Consider the following 19894-nt stretch of genomic DNA (forward strand, 5'->3'; position numbering starts at 1 on the left):
CAGGGATGTTCGGGCTTGGCGGCGTGGCCTAGTGGCTAAGGTCCTCGCCTTGATCCCATATGGCTGCTGGTTCTAATCCTGGCAGCTCCACTTCCTCTCTGTCTCTCCTCTCTCAGTATATCTGACTTTGTAATAAAAATAAAATAAATCTTTAAAAAAAAAACCCCAAAAACAAAAAAAACAAAACAGGGATGTTCTTGCGTAAGTTCTGATGTTAACACTCTTGCGCCCTGTGAACCGACTCTGGCTAGAAGTTTCTGAAGCTGAGCTCTGCCAGCTCCTTCCTGGCCTGGAAAAGGAGCCACTCTCCCCTCTGTTACGGTACTTCCTTCATTTTCTAGAAAACAGTGCCGTCCCTTCTGGGCACTTCAAACTGACACACACCAGGCAGGCTCAACACACTACCAGCTCTTGCTTTATACTACTGTGGACTTCAACACAAACGATGAGCATTTCAGTTGTTTCTGGCTACACTCAGAAAGAATTGGGAGTTGTCTATTTTGTCTGGTATTCATTTTGCTGAAAATGTGGCTGGTGTACATTTTTACAAAAACTTTTGATTTCCATTCTTTCTGAAAACATCACACAAAGCAATCACACAGAAACTCTGAGAACTAAGCTACCATTATGTTCTCAGTATATTAAAGTCTTCCAATCTTAAAATTCAAAGTAGCCAGATAACTTTGAAACATGTCTTCAAGCCTTTAGCTTTCTTAATGTTTTACTTCAGTTTGAGTATGGAGCTGAAACCGAAAACAACACAAACATTAACTACTGGATCCATCAAATGAACATTCTGAGAAGAAGGTTCTAACTACACCTTTCCTGCATGCGAAATGAAGTCAAAACAAAGGCAGATCATGCTACTTGGTCGTGTCACAGCCGGAAAACAAGCAGCACTTAACAGAAGGTCCTCTTATCTGAAAGTCAAGAAACAAGGGAACTCCGCCTGCGCTCCGGGCACTATACTCCTACACTCGTCTTTCTCCTGTTAACCTATAAAAATAAATACAACAGTATCTTCCATAGAAGAACTCCAGCATCCTTGGGACAGGATGTCAACGACCTCCTAAATGTCATGTGCAGATGTAGCATTTCTGAATGAACAGCACGTTACTGTCACGGGGATGTGCAGAGCGAGCAGCTCTCAGCTCAGCGGGGGACGCACCCCAAGAACACTCGGCAGCAACGTCCTCACTACCCACAACACACTCAGGTTTTCCTTACCATTTTCCACTAACCTAAACATCACAAGTAGATTATTTAAAAGTAAAAATCTGTCAATACTTTCAGAGCTTTGAATCCGAAGTTAAACTGCTATAATTCTGGCATTATCTTTGAAGTACTAGACAAGACAGGATTCATCAAAATACCATTATACATCTTTTAGCTCTTTTTCTGTAAAAAAGGGACATGGACTGAGCAAAGTGAAGTGCTGCCAGTACTAAAGGTACTGACTGCTTGACTTACACTGCACTGGTCCACAGCAGGCATGCAAAGGCATGACAACGACACTGTGGGAATAAAAAACTAACCTGCAGCTGCTGATGAGCTTAAACTTAACCTAGAAAAGTCTTACTACTATCTGGGCTTACGATGAACTGATTATAACTAAAAGGAACAATAGAAATTAAAAATTTTTGACTAAAACAAAAGCTCTACATTTTAAATTCTCAAATTCATCATGAATTGCCTTAAAATTTCTTTCAGGAAGATCAAATAAAAATAATTTAAGAAGGGCAAGCTGTAATGATTTAGATATTTACCATAAAACTGATTTTGCTTTTTCTAATATTGCCCTAACTAGTCTTTAAAGCTTTTGTAAATTAAAATTACATTCTGAGACCCGACATTCCGTTCTGCACAAAAGCAGCGGGCAAAGGCAATGAACGTCCCTGAGCCCAGAACTCCTCCTAATTCCGCCACGGATTTAAGTGTGCCTCGAACCTGATGATCGAACACCAGCTTCGGCCCTCCGTCAGCTGCTGTATCTTCACTCAGGAGCGTCCACGTGTTCGTGTCGATGTCATAGCGATAGAAGTCACTTTTCAGGGATTTGCTGTTCCTCACGGAGGAATCCAGGTAACGCCCCAATGTGTAGATCTGCCTCCGCTGGGTGTCGATGCACATTTTATGACACGACCTGGCACTCGGACCATTCTGTGAAACAAAGAGGAACGGAAGATCAGGTCACAAAAAGCAAAGCCAAATGTTCCTTTTGGCCATCTCTCATTAAAAGATCTGCTCAGAAACTCAGCAAATAAACTATACGAGCCTAGCGGTACACTCAAATTGAAAGGAAAGTAAAAAGGCAGTTGGAAATGCAACTACATAAATCTTATCTTTAAACACTTTAAGTGTTTAAGGCTACCCTGAAGATGCCAGTTTCTCTGCACGCCCCGCACTCTATTCCAGCTACACACACACTGCCTTGGGTTTTCAGCCTTTGTGTTCACAGTACAGTCACCGATCACATGACAAGCTCCTCCGAAGACACGTTTGATCTTGAAAAACATTTTTATATTTCTTGTAACAATCTAGCTCAAACAGGGACTCCAAGATTTTGAAAACTAAAAGAAACTATAAAATAATCTTTGAAATTTTTCCCTTTAAAAAAAGCTACGGACACATAAGCGCAGAGAGGTCTCCTCTGGGCTGCAGGCAGCAGAGCAAGGATCGCACCCTTGCTTGACACTATGTAAGAACCCTGCTGAGCCAGGGTCCCTCAGGACGGTGGAAGAGAACACCACAGGCAGAGGAAGTGGCTAAGTCACCATTCGAGTCTAACCATGAAGTTCCTGAGCAGAAGAACAGAGTTGGAGTTTGATTAGCTAAAGGGGAAAAGGAAATCCCTGGAGTTCCGTCCCCATCACCGCTGCGCGCCTGCGCCACCCTGCTTCCCACTTGGGAAGGAACCTGCCGCTGTCTCACACTCCCAGCTGCTGTCCAAAACCCAGGCCCCAAACAGTCACACCAGAACCTGCACGCTTTTCACTACTCAAGAAACAAAAGCAAAAAATATTAGTTTTGACTAATATGAAACTGTTGAAGCACACTCAGAACGAATGTCTAATGTTGAAACAGAAAGTAGGTCAAAGATTAGAGAAATAAAAACTGCTACAGTTTGCTACAGGATATAAAGTTAACTATCCTGTCAGAAGAGTAATATATGGACACAGACACAACCAGGATCTAAAAAAACACCATCAAATAAAATGTGCTGGGCTATGAAAAGAATTCTTCATAACGAATACAGACTGATCTCAGGAATGCAAAGTTGGTTGCACCGCTGTGATCTGCTACATCCACAGGACAACAGGAGGAAACACAGAATTATAACATACAAAGCACAGAAAGTAGTAGTCAGGACTGGTGTTGCGACGCCGCAGGCTTAACCCACCCACAGCCTGCGACACCAGAATCCCTTCGGTGCTGGTTTTAGACTTCTGACCAGCTCCCTGCTACTGTCCTTGGGAAAGCAGCGAAGACCCAAGGCGTTGGGCCCCAACACCCAAGTGGGGATCTGCACAGAGCCGCTCTCGCGGGCTGGCACCCCCATCCGCTGCAGCCACCTGAGGGTGAGCCAGCCAAGTGGGGAGCTGCACAGAGCCGCTCTCGCGGGCTGGCACCCCCATCCGCTGCAGCCACCTGAGGGTGAGCCAGCCAAGTGGGGATCTGCACAGAGCCCCTCCCATGAGCCACCTGAGGGGGAGCCAGCCAAGTGGGGATCTGCGCCTTCCTCCCTCTCTCTGTAACTCTTTTTAAAATTTTTATTACAAAGTCAGATATACTGAGAGGAAGAGAGATAGAGAGGAAGTGGAGCTGCCGGGATTAGAACCAGCGGCCATATGAGATCAAGGCGAGGACCTTAGCCACTAGGCCACGCTGCCGAGCCCTCTCTGTAACTCTTTCAAACAAAGAAATCAAGCTTAAAAACTCAACATTTACTTATGCAAAAATTCACAACAAAACAGGAACAGAAAGGAACTTCTTCAATCTAACCAATGCCTTAGGAAGGTGATCTGAAATCTGTTCCTTCTCTTCATGGTGACACTGAAATCACTGCACCAACTCAAACAAGTCTCTGACAACTATCCTCACAACTTCCCTCCCTCTGCTATGAAGTCCAGACCACTGCAATTACGGAGATCACTAAAAATAACCAACCTCAAGACCGGAAAGCAAAAGAACAGGGAAGAGGTCAACTTTCTCCTCACAAAGTGTTTATTTAAAATATTTAAAATATTCTAAGAAACAAAGATTAAAAAGTAGACTTAGCAAAATGACACAATGTTAAGAAACTAACTGTACTGTTCCATATTGTCAACAAATTGGAAACAAATTTCAATTCCTTCTATAACAGCCTGAAGAAACACAATATATAATTTAGTTAAAATACTCAAGATCCTGAACCTAAAAAATCTATCATTGCTGAGAAATAATGAAGATAAAATCTGTGGAGATTAAACTAGTTTTGGCTTAAAAGATTCAGTGTGTTTGTGACTTTCAAAATTGATTGTGGAGGACAGGCACTGTGTGGTATAGTGTGTAGGATGTGAGAAGGGAAGGGAGGGGAGGGGAGGGAAAGGAGAAGAGGGGGAGAGGGGAGAGAAAGGAGGGCAGGGGAAGGGAGGGGAGGAAGGGAGAGGGAAGAGGAGGGAGGAGAAAGGAGGGGACTGAGGGAGGGGAGGTAAGGAAGGGGAGGGGAGGGGAAGGATGGGGGAGGAAAGGAAGGGGCGAGGAGGGGAGGGGAGGGATGGGGAAGGAAGGGGAGGGGAGGGGTAGAGGGGAGAGAAAGGAGGGGAGGGGAAGGGAGGGGAGGAAGGGCGAGGGAAGAGGAGGGAGGAGAAAGGAGGGGACGGAGGGAGGGGAGGGAGGGGAGGGGAGGGGAAGGATGGGGGAGGAAAGGAAGGGGAGAGGAGGGGAGGGAAGGGGAGCGGAGGGGAGGGAAGGGGAGCGGAGGGGAGGGATGGGGAAGGAAAGGAGAGGAGGGGGAGAGGGAAGGGAGGGGAGGGGAAGGAGGGGAAGAGAAAGGAGGGAAGGAAGGAAGACAAGACTGAGAGGGACGGCCACTGTAGTGTATCAGGAAGATCTGCTGCCTGTGACATGCACAGCCAAACGAGTGCAAGTTTGTGTTCTGATTGTTCCCCTTCTGAATGAGCTCTGAGGGCTTGGGAAACGCCAAAGGGTGACCCAAGTGTTTGGGTACGTGTGCACATGTGGCAGACCTGGAAGAGGCTCCTGGCTTCAGATTAGCTCAGCTCTGGACATTGTAGCCATTTGGGGAGTGAACCAACACATGGAAGATCTTTCTGTCTCTTGTCTCTGTGAAAATCTGCCTTTCCAATAAAAATGAATAGCAGCCTTGAAAAAATAAATACAGCAAGTGCAAAGTATAATCAGGGCTTAGGGTTGGGAGGTAAAAGTAGAATTCCTAGAAATAACATTGCTGTGGCTTGACTGATCCATCTGTTGGTTCGCCCTTTGCTGCAACACCGCCATCCCACACAGCTGGCCTACTTCCCTTCCAGCTTCCTGCTAAAGACCCAGGATAGCAGCGAAAGGCAACCCAAGTCCTCAGGCCCTTGCCACCCACGTGGCAGACACGACAGAGCTCCTGTCTCCTGGCGTCGGATCCCCCCAGCTCTGGCTATTGCAGCCACATGGGCAGTGAACCAGTGGATGGAAGATCTCTCCCTTTCTCTTGCTTCCCTCCCCACTGTGACTCTAGTCTTCGAATAAATAAAATGGAAGTTTTACTATAAACAAATGAAATTAAGTAGAAAATCTGTGGTATTATGGTTATAATTTCTAGTCTAAATACCCCTTAATGGGCTACCTTAGCATAAACTGACTTACGGACATGCGATGCTAGGACAAGAAGCAAATCTCACGGACTGCTCATGTCCACTGTAACTCTCTCCCAGCTTTTCCTGCCCCCGGAGAACGCTGCACAGCCTCAAGTAAAGCAGACGCAAGCAGTCACACCGAGGCCAGCCCCGACGATGAAGCACATCAGCTACAATGAAAAGAAGCATGCAGCCAACACGCAGATTCACAAGCCGATAAACATTTGTCACCATGTCCTGCAGGCTTTCGGGGTGCTTGCAGATCAACACAGCGCAGCAGATAATTCAAAGAGGGACTGAAGACAGCCACAGCTTCAGCAGAGATGTCCCACGGCCAAACAGGGCAGGGGGTGGCACACGTAGGCTAACAAGCTTATCCTCCACCAGGGGTCCCAGCTTCCCGTATGGGTACCAGTTCCACTTCCGGCTGAGCGCATGACGTGGGGAAGCAGGAGAGACTGACTCAAGCCCTTGGGCCCCAGAACCCACATGGGAACCCAGAGAGAAGCTCCTGGCTTCGCATTGGTTCAGCTCCAGCCATCAGCAGCCATTGTGAATGAACCAGCAGATGGAAGGGAAGCCTCTGTCTCTCCTTGGTGCTCCATAAAATGTGCCTTTTAAATAAAAATAGATACATCTTTTTAAAGAAGAAAGAAAAATAAAGACTGCACTAGGTATCAACATTGAAGACAAAAAAGGTGTAATTATTTTTTTAAAGATTTGATTATTAATGAGAGAGAAAGAGAGTCAATTTTCCACCCATGGGTTCACTCCCCAAACAACCCCGACAGCCAACGTTAGGCAAGGAGAAAGCTAGCAGCTGTGAGCTCGGCCAGGGGCCCGACGTGGGGGCACTGAGCCAGGTACTCGAGCTATCATCTGCTGCTTCCACAGCCACATGACCAGGAAGCCTGAGCAGAAGATGCGATTTGCTGCTGTGATCCAGAAGCCAGCATCGCAACCGCCGCTTGGCCCACTGTACCACCACACCAGCAGCAACAAAACATTTTAGAAACCCAAATGTTGGGATCAGTGCCAACAGAAGGGCAGAAAAGTTATTCTAAATGCAGCACTGGATGCCACAACTGGTGGAAATTAAGAGGCAGGAATTAGAGATGGACCCTGGGCACACTGCAAGAATAATTACAGGTACACTCAGCCAAGATAGAAACCATTGAGGAACATAAGACAGATCCTTCCTAGATGGATTTTAAATTGGAGTATAGAAATAATCATTTCAGAAAATAAAACTTTAATACTCAAGAGGGACAGCCATTTTTATATACGGTGGTCAGCGATAAGCCACGGAAATCAGAACTTCAAGATCTCTTTGAAAAAGTAAAAAGTTATCCAAATGATTAAGCCCAAAAGAACAAAATAACAAGTAAGCAAGAACTAGTTTCCAAGGATTAAAGACACAGCAGTTCCTCTGAAATGTCCCTTCCAGAACAAAGTCAGAAGTTCTGAGTCAGCTTCAGCCTCCTTCTTATTCATGGGCTCCACTGCCTGGGAGCTTAGTTTTCACTTCATAATCTGAAAGAGCTTAGAAGGACATAGTAAAAAATGTTCTACAAGGATTTAAAAAAACAAAAGAATACTTTCTCTCAACCTAGAAGCAAGTGTTTAACTCAAAGCCAGAAGCCTGAGCCATGTTACCACTTACAGAAACACAGATGCACACACAAGCACACACAGTATTAACTAAAAAGACATAATATTCATGAAAACCGCGAAGAATAGAGGTGACAGGAACATGAAAAGAAGAGTTACTTGGTGCCATCACCACAAAAGAGCACACCCAGGCCCGCAGGGGAGCACACCCAGGCCCCACTGAGGAACACACCCAGGCCCCACTGAGGAACACACCCAGGCCCCACTGAGGAACACACCCAGGCCCCACTGAGGAGCACACCCAGGCCCCACTGAGGAGCACACCCAGGCCCCACTGAGGAGCACACCCAGGCCCGCAGGGCAGCACACCCAGGCCCCACTGAGGAGCACACCCAGGCCCCACTGAGAAGCACACCCAGGCCCCACTGAGGAGCACACCCAGGCCCTACTGAGGAGCACACCCAGGCCCCACTGAGGAGCACACCCAGGCCCCACTGAGGAGCACACCCAGGCCCGCAGGGCAGCACACCCAGGCCCCACTGAGGAGCACATCCAGGCCCCACTGAGAAGCACACCCAGGCCCCACTGAGGAGCACACCCAGGCCCCACTGAGGAGCACACCCAGGCCCCACTGAGGAGCACACCCAGGGCCCGCAGGGGAGCACACCCAGGGCCTGCAGAGGAGCACACCCAGGCCCCACTGAGGAGCACACCCAGGCCCGCAGGGGAGCACACCCAGGCCCCACTGAGGAGCACACCCAGGCCCGCAGGGGAGCACACCCAGGCCCCACTGAGGAGCACACCCAGGCCCCACTGAGGAGCACACCCAGGCCCGCAGGGGAGCACACCCAGGCCCGCAGGGGAGCACACCCAGGCCCCACTGAGGAGCACACCCAGGCCCCACTGAGGAGCACACCCAGGCCCCACTGAGGAGCACACCCAGGCCCGCAGGGGAGCACACCCAGGCCCCACTGAGGAGCACACCCAGGCCCCACTGAGGAGCACACCCAGGCCCCACTGAGGAGCACACCCAGGCCCGCAGGGGAGCACACCCAGGCCCCACTGAGGAGCACACCCAGGCCCCACTGAGGAGCACATCCAGGGCCCGCAGAGGAGCACATCCAGGGCCCGCAGAGGAGCACACCCAGGGCCGCAGGGGAGCACACCCAGGGCCCCACTGAGGAGCACACCCAGGCCCGCAGGGGAGTGCACACCAGCCCCAGGAGGCACCGACACAACCTGCCTCTTTCTCAGTGTCCCTGGAGATACACGTCCACTGGTTTTCCTTCACACTGTAGGCCCAGAAGTCAGCCAGATCTTGTGTGCCATCCCAGCCACCAAACAAATACACGGTCTCTACACAAGTCAGAAAAAGACAAAGAAAATTTTAGGAGAAGTTAAACAATGGCAACCAGACCAAGTCAGCTGCTTCTATAACCATTTGGGGAGGTACAACTAAGTAAATTTTCAAATGAGTTTTTAAACTTGTTACTTGTCAAAATGTATATTAGGCTAGTATTTTCTAACTACGTGTATAAGGGAATGTTGTTGTGGAATCACCATTTTCAGAGATTTGTTAAAATATGGTAAGTAGAAAGTGTTCTTCAAGATTCTACTCCAAAATCTTTAGTTACTAAAATCTCTGAAGTCTCCCAAATGAGTCTGATGTGCAGCTAGTCAAAAATTTCTCTAGTAAGTCATGAAAAGTTAATATTCTCCATTTTCTTAGCAATATTCTTTTACTACCAAGACCTATGTAGTTCTTTAGATTGTAAGATTATACAGTATAAGAGTATAACATAGACCTAGATGCTTTTTGAAAAATCATTACATGTTTTTTCCTCCTTCGCAATACTGAAAACAATGGTTGAAACGATCTGTAAGCTATGTATGTTCAGAATGAAGTGCTGCTTACCTTCGATAATTCCAGTCAACCTGGGGAAGTTTCTCCACACATACTGTGTCACTTCTCACAAAGCCACCTCTGTGTGTAGATCCCTTGAGGATTGTGTTAATTCTGACTTGGAAATACGCACTATAGCCATGAACTCCATCACGGTGACAAGCTGATTTCATTCTGTCAATAATGGATCTTCACACACAACGTCGCACACGCGCCCTTCTTTACGTGACCGCACTGCCTGCTTCCCTCTCCTCAAGCATCCTCCCTTGTCAGATGTCGCACACCCACTGCTTACCTAAGCTCAGCACCTTCCTTAGTCACTGTTTCCAACAGCTTGAGCCACATACACCCGAAACAGCAGCATGACGACTGTCAGCTAAAGCATTCCCCATATTATGAGGGTCACAATCCAAGCGCACTTGGAAGCACTGCAGTATTATTTAAGGAACTTCCTGCATTTCACAGAACTGGGAAAGGGAGTTCTGCCAGACTTATCTGATAACTGCAAACTCGCAATAACTTGAAGGAATCACCACGTGTCCTTGCACTCCGGGCAAAGGAAGCCCACTGGAGCACGACTCCAAACTCTCCCAGGAGTCAGTTTCTTCACTGTTGTGAATTTCTTCAAACACAGTAAACCTGAGAACACCCGAAACTATCAGGAATTATAGCATTCCTAACTTCACAGGCACACAAAAACAACAGTTTTCACACAAGTACCACAGAGGCAAAACATAAAAAAACCCAGCATTGCTGTATCCGATTCCACGCTTAATTCAGAACTTGGAATATTTCAGGCACCGTACAAATGTAAAATAGACAATTTTCTTAAACTAGTAAAAACTGTCATATCTTAGAACAATCCGTTATCAACAGTAACGTAATATTCTGCTTCCCAAATGTCAGACATTTACAATTTTACAAAAAAGGGGGGGGGGGATTTCCATCTGGTTTAAAACTGTCAGAGTTCCACTCTGAAGGGAATTAGCACGGCTAGACTCTGAAACCTGAAGAGGAAGACAACTGTAACTAAAATAGCAGCAGCAGCTGACCTTTTGTTTTATGATGTTTCTGGGCACCCTCTGGCTAAGGTTACCCCGGTTCATTAACTGCACTAACCCCTCCTCATGGGCTCTGAGTTCTCAATGTTCTTTGTACGCATAAATTCTCACAGCAAAGAAAACCTACATTTCCACAACAGCCTCATTGAGAGCTGAGCAAAATAAAATCTGGCATAGCGCAAGCTTCTCCCTGGGAGGAAGCCAAGATGTCATTCCTGTGCGTGAAAGCTCTGTGGTCCCAGCTCAAGCCTAACAGAAAATTAAAGGACTAGACAGACCTTCGGACCCACCAAAGCGCACAGCCCCCGAATGCTTGATTAAACCATCAGGTTTCTGAAAGATGTTAGCGACGAATTCTTACGTAGAAATAAACACGACTGAAAGTATTACTTAATGTGTAAGTTTAAACATCACGGAGACAGCAGGCTGCAGCCGGGCAGCCGCCCTGCTTGCTGGAAGCTGCTGACGCACGTGCTCTGGAGCACGGCACTCCTCAGAGCCAACGCAGAGAGGCTGCAGGGCCAGCCCTTTCTCCCAGCACTGCAGGGTATGTTCTTGCAGTAATTCCTGAGTGCGGATCTGAATTAGCAGCATACTTTAGAGAGAAAAAAGAGCTAGACATAATCTTGATTCTGAAGGAGCTTACAATCTAGTCAAGACTATAAGCAGAACATAAACCACCACCCAGGAGACTAGGGGCAAACACAGACGAGAAGCCTGGCCGCGGACTCGGAGAGGTTAGTGCTACCGTGGGACTTGGTCCGACATCAGAAAGGAGCCCTGTGTTCTGGCAGGCCGAACAGGACAGAGAACTCTTTTCGAGTAGAACAGAAAGAATAACGGAAGTCAGCAGCACAGAACACGGCGAGGGAGTTTTCAACACTGGTCCTCTGCAGTCGGCACAGCTCACGACGCCGGCCCCGTCCCGCGGCTGCAGCAGCGTGCACATCTCCTCGTCAGAGGGCTCCTCACCTCCACAGGACGGGAATCCCACTCAGTGGACTGAGGAAACTAAGTCAAATAATACCTAGAAAGCAGCTAAACTGCTTAATAGAGGCATTGTGCTGACAAGAAAAAAGTTAGTAGTAGCTGAAGGTGAGGGTCTTTTTTCCCCCTTCTTTATGAATAGTCCATTTACCGGACCAGAACAGTGGCTTGGTCCATGAGGCTGCTGCCTGCAGCACCCGTATCTCACACTGGCACCACTTCCAATCCCCACGGGCCATTTCCACCCCAGCTCTTCCCTAATGCACCTGGGGAAGCAGTGGAGGGTGGCCCGAGGACTTGGCCCCTGGAACTCAAAGGGGAGACCTGGATGTTTCTGGCCCTGGCCTAGCCTAGCGAACCAGCGAACGGGAGTACTCTGTGTCTCTCCCCGTCTCTCTGCAACTTTCAAATAAATAAACCTTAAAATGTGTTGTTTATATATTTGAAAGTCAGAAATACACAGAGACCGAAAGACAGGATGATTTTTCTCTGCTGGCTCGTTTCCCCCCGTGCTGCACAGGGCAGCTGAGCCAACCTTAAGCCAGGAGTTTCTTCTTGGCCTCTTCCATGTGTGGTGAGAGTCTCAAGCCTGCCCTCCCGGGAGCATCAGCAGGAGCTGGACAGAAGCAGAGCGGTCAGGACATGAACTGGTGCCTACAGTGGATTTTGCTTTCAAGGCAATGTCTTAATCCACACACAACATGCCGGCCCCATAAAGATAAGGTTTAAAAGATTTCAGACAGGTAGCTAAAGAGAGAGAGAGAGAGAGAGAGAGAGAGAGAGAGAGAGGTAGTGGCCAGATGATGGAAAGGTTTTTTATTATTATTTACTTGTTAGAGAGGCAGAGAGGACTAGCAGATACACACTCCATTCACCAGTGCACTCCCTAATACCCGCAGGCCGACACTGGGCTGGGCCCAAGCCAAGAGTCAAGCTTTGTCATGTGGGCATAAGAACCAACCACTTGGAAACACCACTGCTGCCTCCCTGGGGCTGCCTGGCAGGAATCTAGTCAGATTTTGAACAAAGTTGTCCAATGTGGGATACAAGTGGTCTTAACTAGAACTAGCTTTTTAAAAATGTATTTAAAATAATTTTTAATTACACAAAGAAAAGGAGAAATAGAGAGATAAGGTCTTCTATCCTCTGACGCACTCCCTAAATGACCACAATGGTCAGAGCTAAGCAGATCTGGAGCCAGGAGCCTGGAGCTTCTTCCCAGTCTCCCAAGCAGGTGCAGGGACCTGAGGACTTGGGCCAACCTGTTTCTTTCCCAGGCCATAAAACCAGGGAGCTGGATGGGAAATGCAGCAGCCTGGACATGAATTGATACCCGTATGGGATGTGGGCACTACAGAGCAGAGGATAAGTGTGACGTACCACCATGCCAGCCACAGTGGTCTTACAAGTGCCTTAATCACCAGGGTAAATGTCCACCTGGAACTCCACTCCACATAGAAGATCTGTGTATGACAAGATGTAAACTTGCATCACACAGAACTAAGAAGGAAGAGTTAGTGAATGAGAGGAATTACAAACAGCCAACAGGTGTCTGTATTCAAAATGCCAAACCAGCTTCATTCTAAGACACTACATCAAACCAATCCATCATTACCCATGGCAGACACGTGAAGCCTAACTAAAACTCAACCTATATTTGGTGGACAGTATTACGTACCAGCTTGGTACCAGCACCAAATACACTTTAGAGCCCTTACATACAGTAGCATAAATCTACACAGGAAAAAACCACAGACATGCTAAGACATGAAAAGATGTCAATGTGTTCATATCATTTAACACACTAAAACCCTTGCTTTAAGTGCTCACTTTCAGTATCTACAGTTCTAATCTGATTCTAAGGAGTGATTGAGACTGCTTGTTGCACAATCCTCCACAAGATGGCACACTATTTGCACAATTAAATCAGCTCTTTCTGTTTGAAGCTCTATAGGTTGCAGAATATACCGAAAATGACAAAATTCATGGATCAAAAAGAGAGTTAACAGGTTGGTGAAGGAAGTTGATTTAATTCTTAATTTAAGTAGACACTAAGCAGAAAGCTAATGAAATGGAAATGAAGGTTTTGGGCCCAGCCGACGAAGCCCCCGCCCTGAGGCTGTCACCCCACACAGTCATAGTCTGTGTCCGGCTGCTCCAGCAGCACCTGCTTGTGGCCCAGGGAGGCCATGGAGGAGGGCTGGGACCCTCAGCCTTGAGAAGAAGCTTTGGATAAGATCAGTTCTGGCTGTTGAGGCCTTTTGGGAAGTCCATCAGCAGAAGTAAGACCTCTCTGTAAAATCTGTCTTTCAGATGAAAATAAATCAATCTTTACAATTAAAAAAAAAGATTTTAAGAAACACAAATTGACTTGAATCCTTCTGAAGTGCCATTTACTCAGACCTTAAACTGGCACAAAAAGTTTTTAAGGGAATGAGTTAGAAATGGGACAGACACTGCGCAAGCCGAGCCTCACACCTGCTCTGCCTGACACGCGTTCTCAACGTGAGCAGGAGCCTAGCCACCAAGAGCAGCCCCAGGCAGCGGGCAAGCCAACCCTCCCTCCTGCCCCTCGGCTGAAGACCCCCAAGTAGAGAAGCAGGAGCTACGGGGTTACAATCAACAGAACTAACGCACAATTCACGAGGACCGGATGCTATGTTGCTTCTCTATTACAGCATTTTCAAATACTCTGAAAATTAAATAGTAAAAATATGCTGTCAGGAACATTTATGCTTTTTCTATCCATACGGCTGGTTAGCAATATAAAACATGTAACTCTAAAACTTCCTCATGTTGGTTCATTCTTCAAATACCCACCACAGGGGCTGAGACTGTGGCACTGTAGGTATAACCACTGCCTGCAACTCTAGAATCCCCTAGGAGCACCAGTCCCAGTCCCGGCTGACCCATCTCCAGACCGGCCCCAGCATGGCCACGCCGCTCCAGGGCAGGAGCCAGACAGTCTGGCAGCCACCTGGGGGGTGAAAAGGCAGGGGCAGGATTTCTTCCTCCCCGCCTCTTCCTTTGTCTTTCAAAGCAAAAAAAAAAATTTTTTAAAGATTTATTATTATTAGAAAGCCGGATATACAGAGAGGAGGAGAGGCAGAGAGGAAGATCTTCCATCTGATGTTTTCACTCCCCAAGTGAGCCGCAACGGGCCGGTGCACGCCGATCTGATGCTGGGAACCAGGAACCTCTTCCAGGTCTCCCACGCGGGTGCAGGGTCCCAAGGCTTTGGGCCGTCCTCGACTGCTTTCCCAGGCCACAAGCAGGGAGCTGGATGGGAAGTGGAGCTGCCGGGACCAGAACCAGCGCCCATATGGGATGCCGGGGCGTTCAAGGCGAGGACTTTAGCCGCTAGGCCACGCTGCCGGGCACTCAAAGCAAATCTTGAAACAACCAAATGCCCACTGCCCCTGGGGCTGGGCAGTTTCTCAGCTGGCCCAGACAGGGTCCCGGCTGCCAGCACCACTATGTGCAGCTTCCAAGGCTGTGTCAGCAGGAAGCCAGCTGGGTGCTGGAAGTAGAACTTCATGCCATGGACTCCCACGTGGGATTCAGCTTGACAGGCTGCACAATACACACCCACGGCCGCCTCCTAGACGCTAAATGAATTTCAGGAGACAACCAGTGACGCTGTTCAGGACTCGCAGCTCAAGTCTCTCTGGTAATCTGAAGCCATGGTTTCTCTTCCCAGAAAACTGTACAACAAAATGTCAACAAAGAGCTCCTGCTCTAGAAAGTCATCAAGTGACATGATCAAAATAACAACAGGACATCCCAGAACTGCACCTGTCTCCCAGGGATGGCAGTGGCCTGGCCTTCCCGGGCACAGTGGCAGGGAGCCAGACAGGAAGCAGAGCAACTACGTCCTTAGCCACTGCTTAATTCTGTCTCTTCTTCCCCATGTAAACCTGGCCTGCTTTTTCATTAAAAATAAATAAATCTTTAAACACACACACACACACACACACACACACACACACAATGATTCTGCTATTTAGAAAAAAGATCCTATTTCCCCTCTCAGACTGGGGAGCGAAACAGACTGCAACCGTATAAGAACAACAAGGACCTAAATCAAAGTGGACATTATAACAGTGGAAATAACAGTCGGAGTAAACCACTATATAATAGTTCAAAGAGAATCATCAGGCAGCGGAGGTCTTCCTGAACCACATGTGCTCATAGGATACGCCTACTCGAATGTCCATCCGCATCTCCAATGTCTCTGAAACCAAGCTGCTGATATGACAACCCAACTATCTGATCCTCCCTCCTGTTGTACTCATCTTACAGAATGACGGCGGGGGCTGGCGCGCTGACACGCCACGCTAACCCTGATCATCCGCCTGTGGTACTGCCAGTCCATAGGGTACCGGGTCATGTCCCAGCTGCTCCACTTCCTGATCCAGCTCCCTGCTCACAGCCTTGGAAAGCAGTGCAGGGATGGCTCACGCCGTTTGGTTCCTGTATGCATCTGGGAGGACCAGAAGTTGTTCCTGGCTCCTGACTTCAGATTCACTCAGCTCTGGCTGTTGCAGCTATTTGGGGAGTGAGCCAGTGGATGGAAGACTTTCTCTAACACTCTTTCAAGTTAAGATACATAAATCTTTCTTTAAAATGACTACCACATTTTAAAAAGTCATCTTCAACTGCTTTTCTCACAAGCCACATCCAGTCTGTGAGTAACTCACCAGGTCTGACCATTTCCTGTTCCAGCACTGACCAGTCTGACAGAGGCCAGTGCTCCCAACACACATCAGGAGTGAACAGTTCTCTTGGCTTCTGCCTTCACTCCGGCTGTTTTGCTAAACAGAGAGTCAGTTCACAACAAGGGCTTCCCTCCTCTCTGAAGGCAGCTCCAGTCCAGCCCGTGATCCACAACCGCCTCCCTGGTTCTCTGCCTCACACACCCATACTTCACTAATTCCCTCAGACCAGCTCAGAGGTTACTCCATAAACGCTGTGCTAATTTTAAATGAAAAATCATGTTCTCCTTGTTATTTCCAAACATCCTGTAAAATAGGTCTATGCCAAGACTTAGTATACACATTACAAGAATTTTGATTGGTAATTTTCCTACAACTCTACAAAACCAAATGTTTTAATTCCCAAAGCAGTATGAATCAGCAAATCACACCATTATGGCCAAGTATTATATTAGTCTTAGACAAAGGAAAGTATTACTAGGGTGGATATTGCTATGCAGCAAAGTTCTCTTAAATTAAACAATATAATCCTAGATTCTTAGTTCCACTTGCTTTCAAAAAAACTGATTTGAGAACTACTTAAAGTTGGCATTAGTCTATAATATAATGGCATTCAAAGTGTCAGAAACTACACAAACCTGAAACAACTTTTGGTGCCAAGTTTGACAATAAAATGTAAAAGGCAGCAAAACAAACATATCATTTATAAACTTGCTAAGTTTTCAGCAACTAATGAACAGATCATGTCTAAGCTAATTTCATATTCTCTGAAAGCACTATGGCTTAAGTGGTTAAAACTGCAGCCTGCAGGTCTGGCATCCCATACGGGCACCAGTTCTTGTCCTGGATGCTCCACTTCCCATCCAGCTCCCTGCCTGTGGCCTGGGAAAGCAGTCGAGGACGGCCCAAAGCCTTGGGACCCTGCACACACGTGGGAGACCCGGAAGAGCTCCTGGCTTTAGATCAGCTGAGTTTCTTTGGCCATTTGAGGCGTGAACCAGCAGATGAGAGCTCCTCTCTCTGTTTTTTGATTTTTTTTTTTTGACTTGTTTATTTTTATTGGAAAGCTAGATTTACAGCAGAAGGACAGAGAGGAAGATCTTCTATCTGCTGGTTCACTCCCCACGTGGCCGCAATGACCAGAGCTGAGCCGATCTGAAGCCAGGAGCCAGGAGCCAGGAGCCTCTTCCGCGAGCATGCAGGTGCAGGGGCCCACGGCTTTGGGCCGTCTTCTACTGCTTTACCAGAAAGCAGGCAGGGAGCTAGAAAGGAAGTAAGGCAACTCGGACACGAACCAGTGCCCATAAGGGATCCCAGCGCAGGCAAGGCAAGTATTCAGCCACTAGGCTATAGCACCAGGAGCAGCTCTTTTCTCTTTGTCTTTAACTCTGCCTTTCAAACAAACAAATCTCTATTTTTTTTAAAAAAAATAAACCTGATTCTTTATTCTGGTAATTCCTATATTGTTCTATCAAAATATGAATCACTCAAAATCTATGAATACTCTAGCTTTTCATGTTAATGCAACTCACATGAACTACATATATACACATATAACTTAATGTACATATGGAAGCCTGCACCTTCTATGTATTCTAGGTGATTTATTTGCATGTGTGCAATGCCTCCTGCGTTAGGTTACGCGCGGGGAATGTTTACCTTGTTGTTACTGGGTTACGAACAACCTGTAACCTCTCTGGTGAACAACTAAAGGCTGCTGCTTCTCACTGCTCCAGCGTCACTCACCTGTTTGAACGTCAATAACCATCTGATGGCCGCCTCGCATTCCTGGTCGGTTCTCTTCTCCATCACCTTGTAAAGGAATGACAAACAACAACCAGAAATCCAGACTGACTTTACTCAGAGGGTTGTAGCAAGTACAAGTTGAGAACCCCTCACCTGAAAACCCAAAATAAAAACCCAAACCCTTCCAATGCTGACATACTAGCCAGAAAGCTTCATGTCCTGGAGCTGACCTGGGCCCTGGCTGACGCGTGCCCAACTGCTAAAGCAAAGGCAGAGTTCCAACACCCAAAGGAAACCCTGCTCACCCCAGGCTGCTTGGACAAGGAGTATTTCAGCTTGTACTAAAAATCACCCTTTTTTTTTTTTCAAAATATTAAGACTAGATATATGGAATAATATGACTTACATCTATAAAAATTATCTTGCTCTTTTTTCCAATTAAATTCAAGCTACATTAATGCAACTGGAAGCTATTTCCATTTTATTTATGAGCAGTGACAAAAATTAACAACAACATATGATATTATATAAATATGAAAGACAAGAATTCCTCAGTTACTAGAGTGTTAAAGTGAAGGCAGAAAACAATTACAAAATCCTATCCTTGGGGACACTGAGCTGGCTCCACAGGCTAACCTACACTTTCCAGCCAGCCCACACTTCTGGGCTGGAACAGCAGTGGGAGGCGGCCCAGGCTTTGGCCCCTTCCTCCACGCAGCAGACCTGAAAGAAGGTCCTTTCTTCACACTGGCTCAGCTCCAGCTGCTGTGGCAACTTGGGGAGGGAACGACCAGAGAGAAGATCTTTCCCTCGGCGTCTCTCCTTCTCTCCATAAATTTGCCTTTCAAATTACAACAAACAAAAACAATAAGCAAATAAATCTTAAAATCCTATTCCAAAGGGTACATCAAAATATTGTGGACTCACAAAATTAAAAGTTTCCAGGGCCAGTGTGGTGGCACAGCAAGCTAATCTGCTGCCTGCAGGACTGGCATCCCATGTGGGTGTCAATTTGAGCCCTGGCTGCTCAACTTCTGGTCTAGCTCCCTTCTAATGGCCTGGGAGAGCAGCGGAGGACGGCCGAAGGCTCTGGGATCCTGTATCCATGTGGGAGACTTGGAAGAAGCTCCTGGCTCCCGGCTTCAGTGTGACCTGGCACTGGCTGTAAACCACTGGGGCGTAAACCAACAGATGGAAAAGATTTCTCTCTACATTTCTGATTTTCAAGTAAAATAAATCAATAAAATAAAATCTTAAAATAAAACTTCAAAGAAAAAAAGGCAAAAGGTTTTGTTGGTGCAAAATTTGGAAATCCATCGATATATTTTTTCATAATACACATTTTTCATGGACCTATTCTTATTATTATGATGAATAATATTATGAATGAGTTAAGAAAATTTTTGCACCTAAATAAACTTATATTTTGCCTGTATTTTCCAGAAAAATGTTGAAGTACTCTTGAATTTCAGACATGGTTCATAGCTAAATTAAAAGTTCTAAGCACCTAAAACTACTGAAAACTAAGATGTTATCAGGTTTTATATTAACAATAATTTCTTTATGATATTAATTCTGCACAAATATTTCAGAAATCAGTTCCTATATATTTTACAAATTGTTACTTGAGCAATATTGAGAAAACACTGGTTTGATTTACTTTTTTCTTTTTTTTTTTCAAAGATTTATTTATTTTTATTGGAAAGGCGGATATACAGAGAGGAGGAGAGAGGAAGATCTTCTGTCCGATGGTTCACTTCCCAAGTGACTGCAACAGCTGGAGCTGAGCCAATCCGAAGCCAGGAGCCGGGTTTGCCACATGGGTACAGGGTCCCAAGGCTTTGGGTCATCCTCCACTGCTTTCCCAGGCCACAAGCAGGGAGCTGGATGGGAAGCAGGGCCACCGGGACTAGAACCAGCGACCATACGGGATCCCGGCGTGTGCGAGGCGAGGACTTCAACCATTACGCTATCACACAGGGCCCAGTTTGGTTCACTTTGATTTTCGTTTCTTCACAGAGT

The 19894-nt window shown here is 46.8% G+C and overlaps 1 protein-coding gene across 2 annotated transcripts in view; it reads right to left on the reverse strand.

The window, feature by feature from the left end:
- MKLN1 (muskelin 1) overlaps positions 1 to 19894 on the reverse strand; it is an 82425-nt gene that overhangs the window by 23913 nt on the left and 38618 nt on the right. For both annotated transcript variants that reach the window (XM_058681404.1, XM_058681405.1), the window contains 3 exons: positions 17873 to 17938; positions 8704 to 8816; positions 1948 to 2160 (listed from right to left, as the gene is read on the reverse strand). In XM_058681404.1, coding sequence (XP_058537387.1) covers positions 1948 to 2160; positions 8704 to 8816; positions 17873 to 17938 — 392 coding nt within the window. The remainder of the gene's footprint in view (positions 1 to 1947; positions 2161 to 8703; positions 8817 to 17872; positions 17939 to 19894) is intronic.

Source organism: Ochotona princeps, chromosome 25 (genome assembly GCF_030435755.1).
Source record: "Ochotona princeps isolate mOchPri1 chromosome 25, mOchPri1.hap1, whole genome shotgun sequence".
NCBI classification, from domain to species: Eukaryota; Metazoa; Chordata; class Mammalia; order Lagomorpha; family Ochotonidae; genus Ochotona; species Ochotona princeps.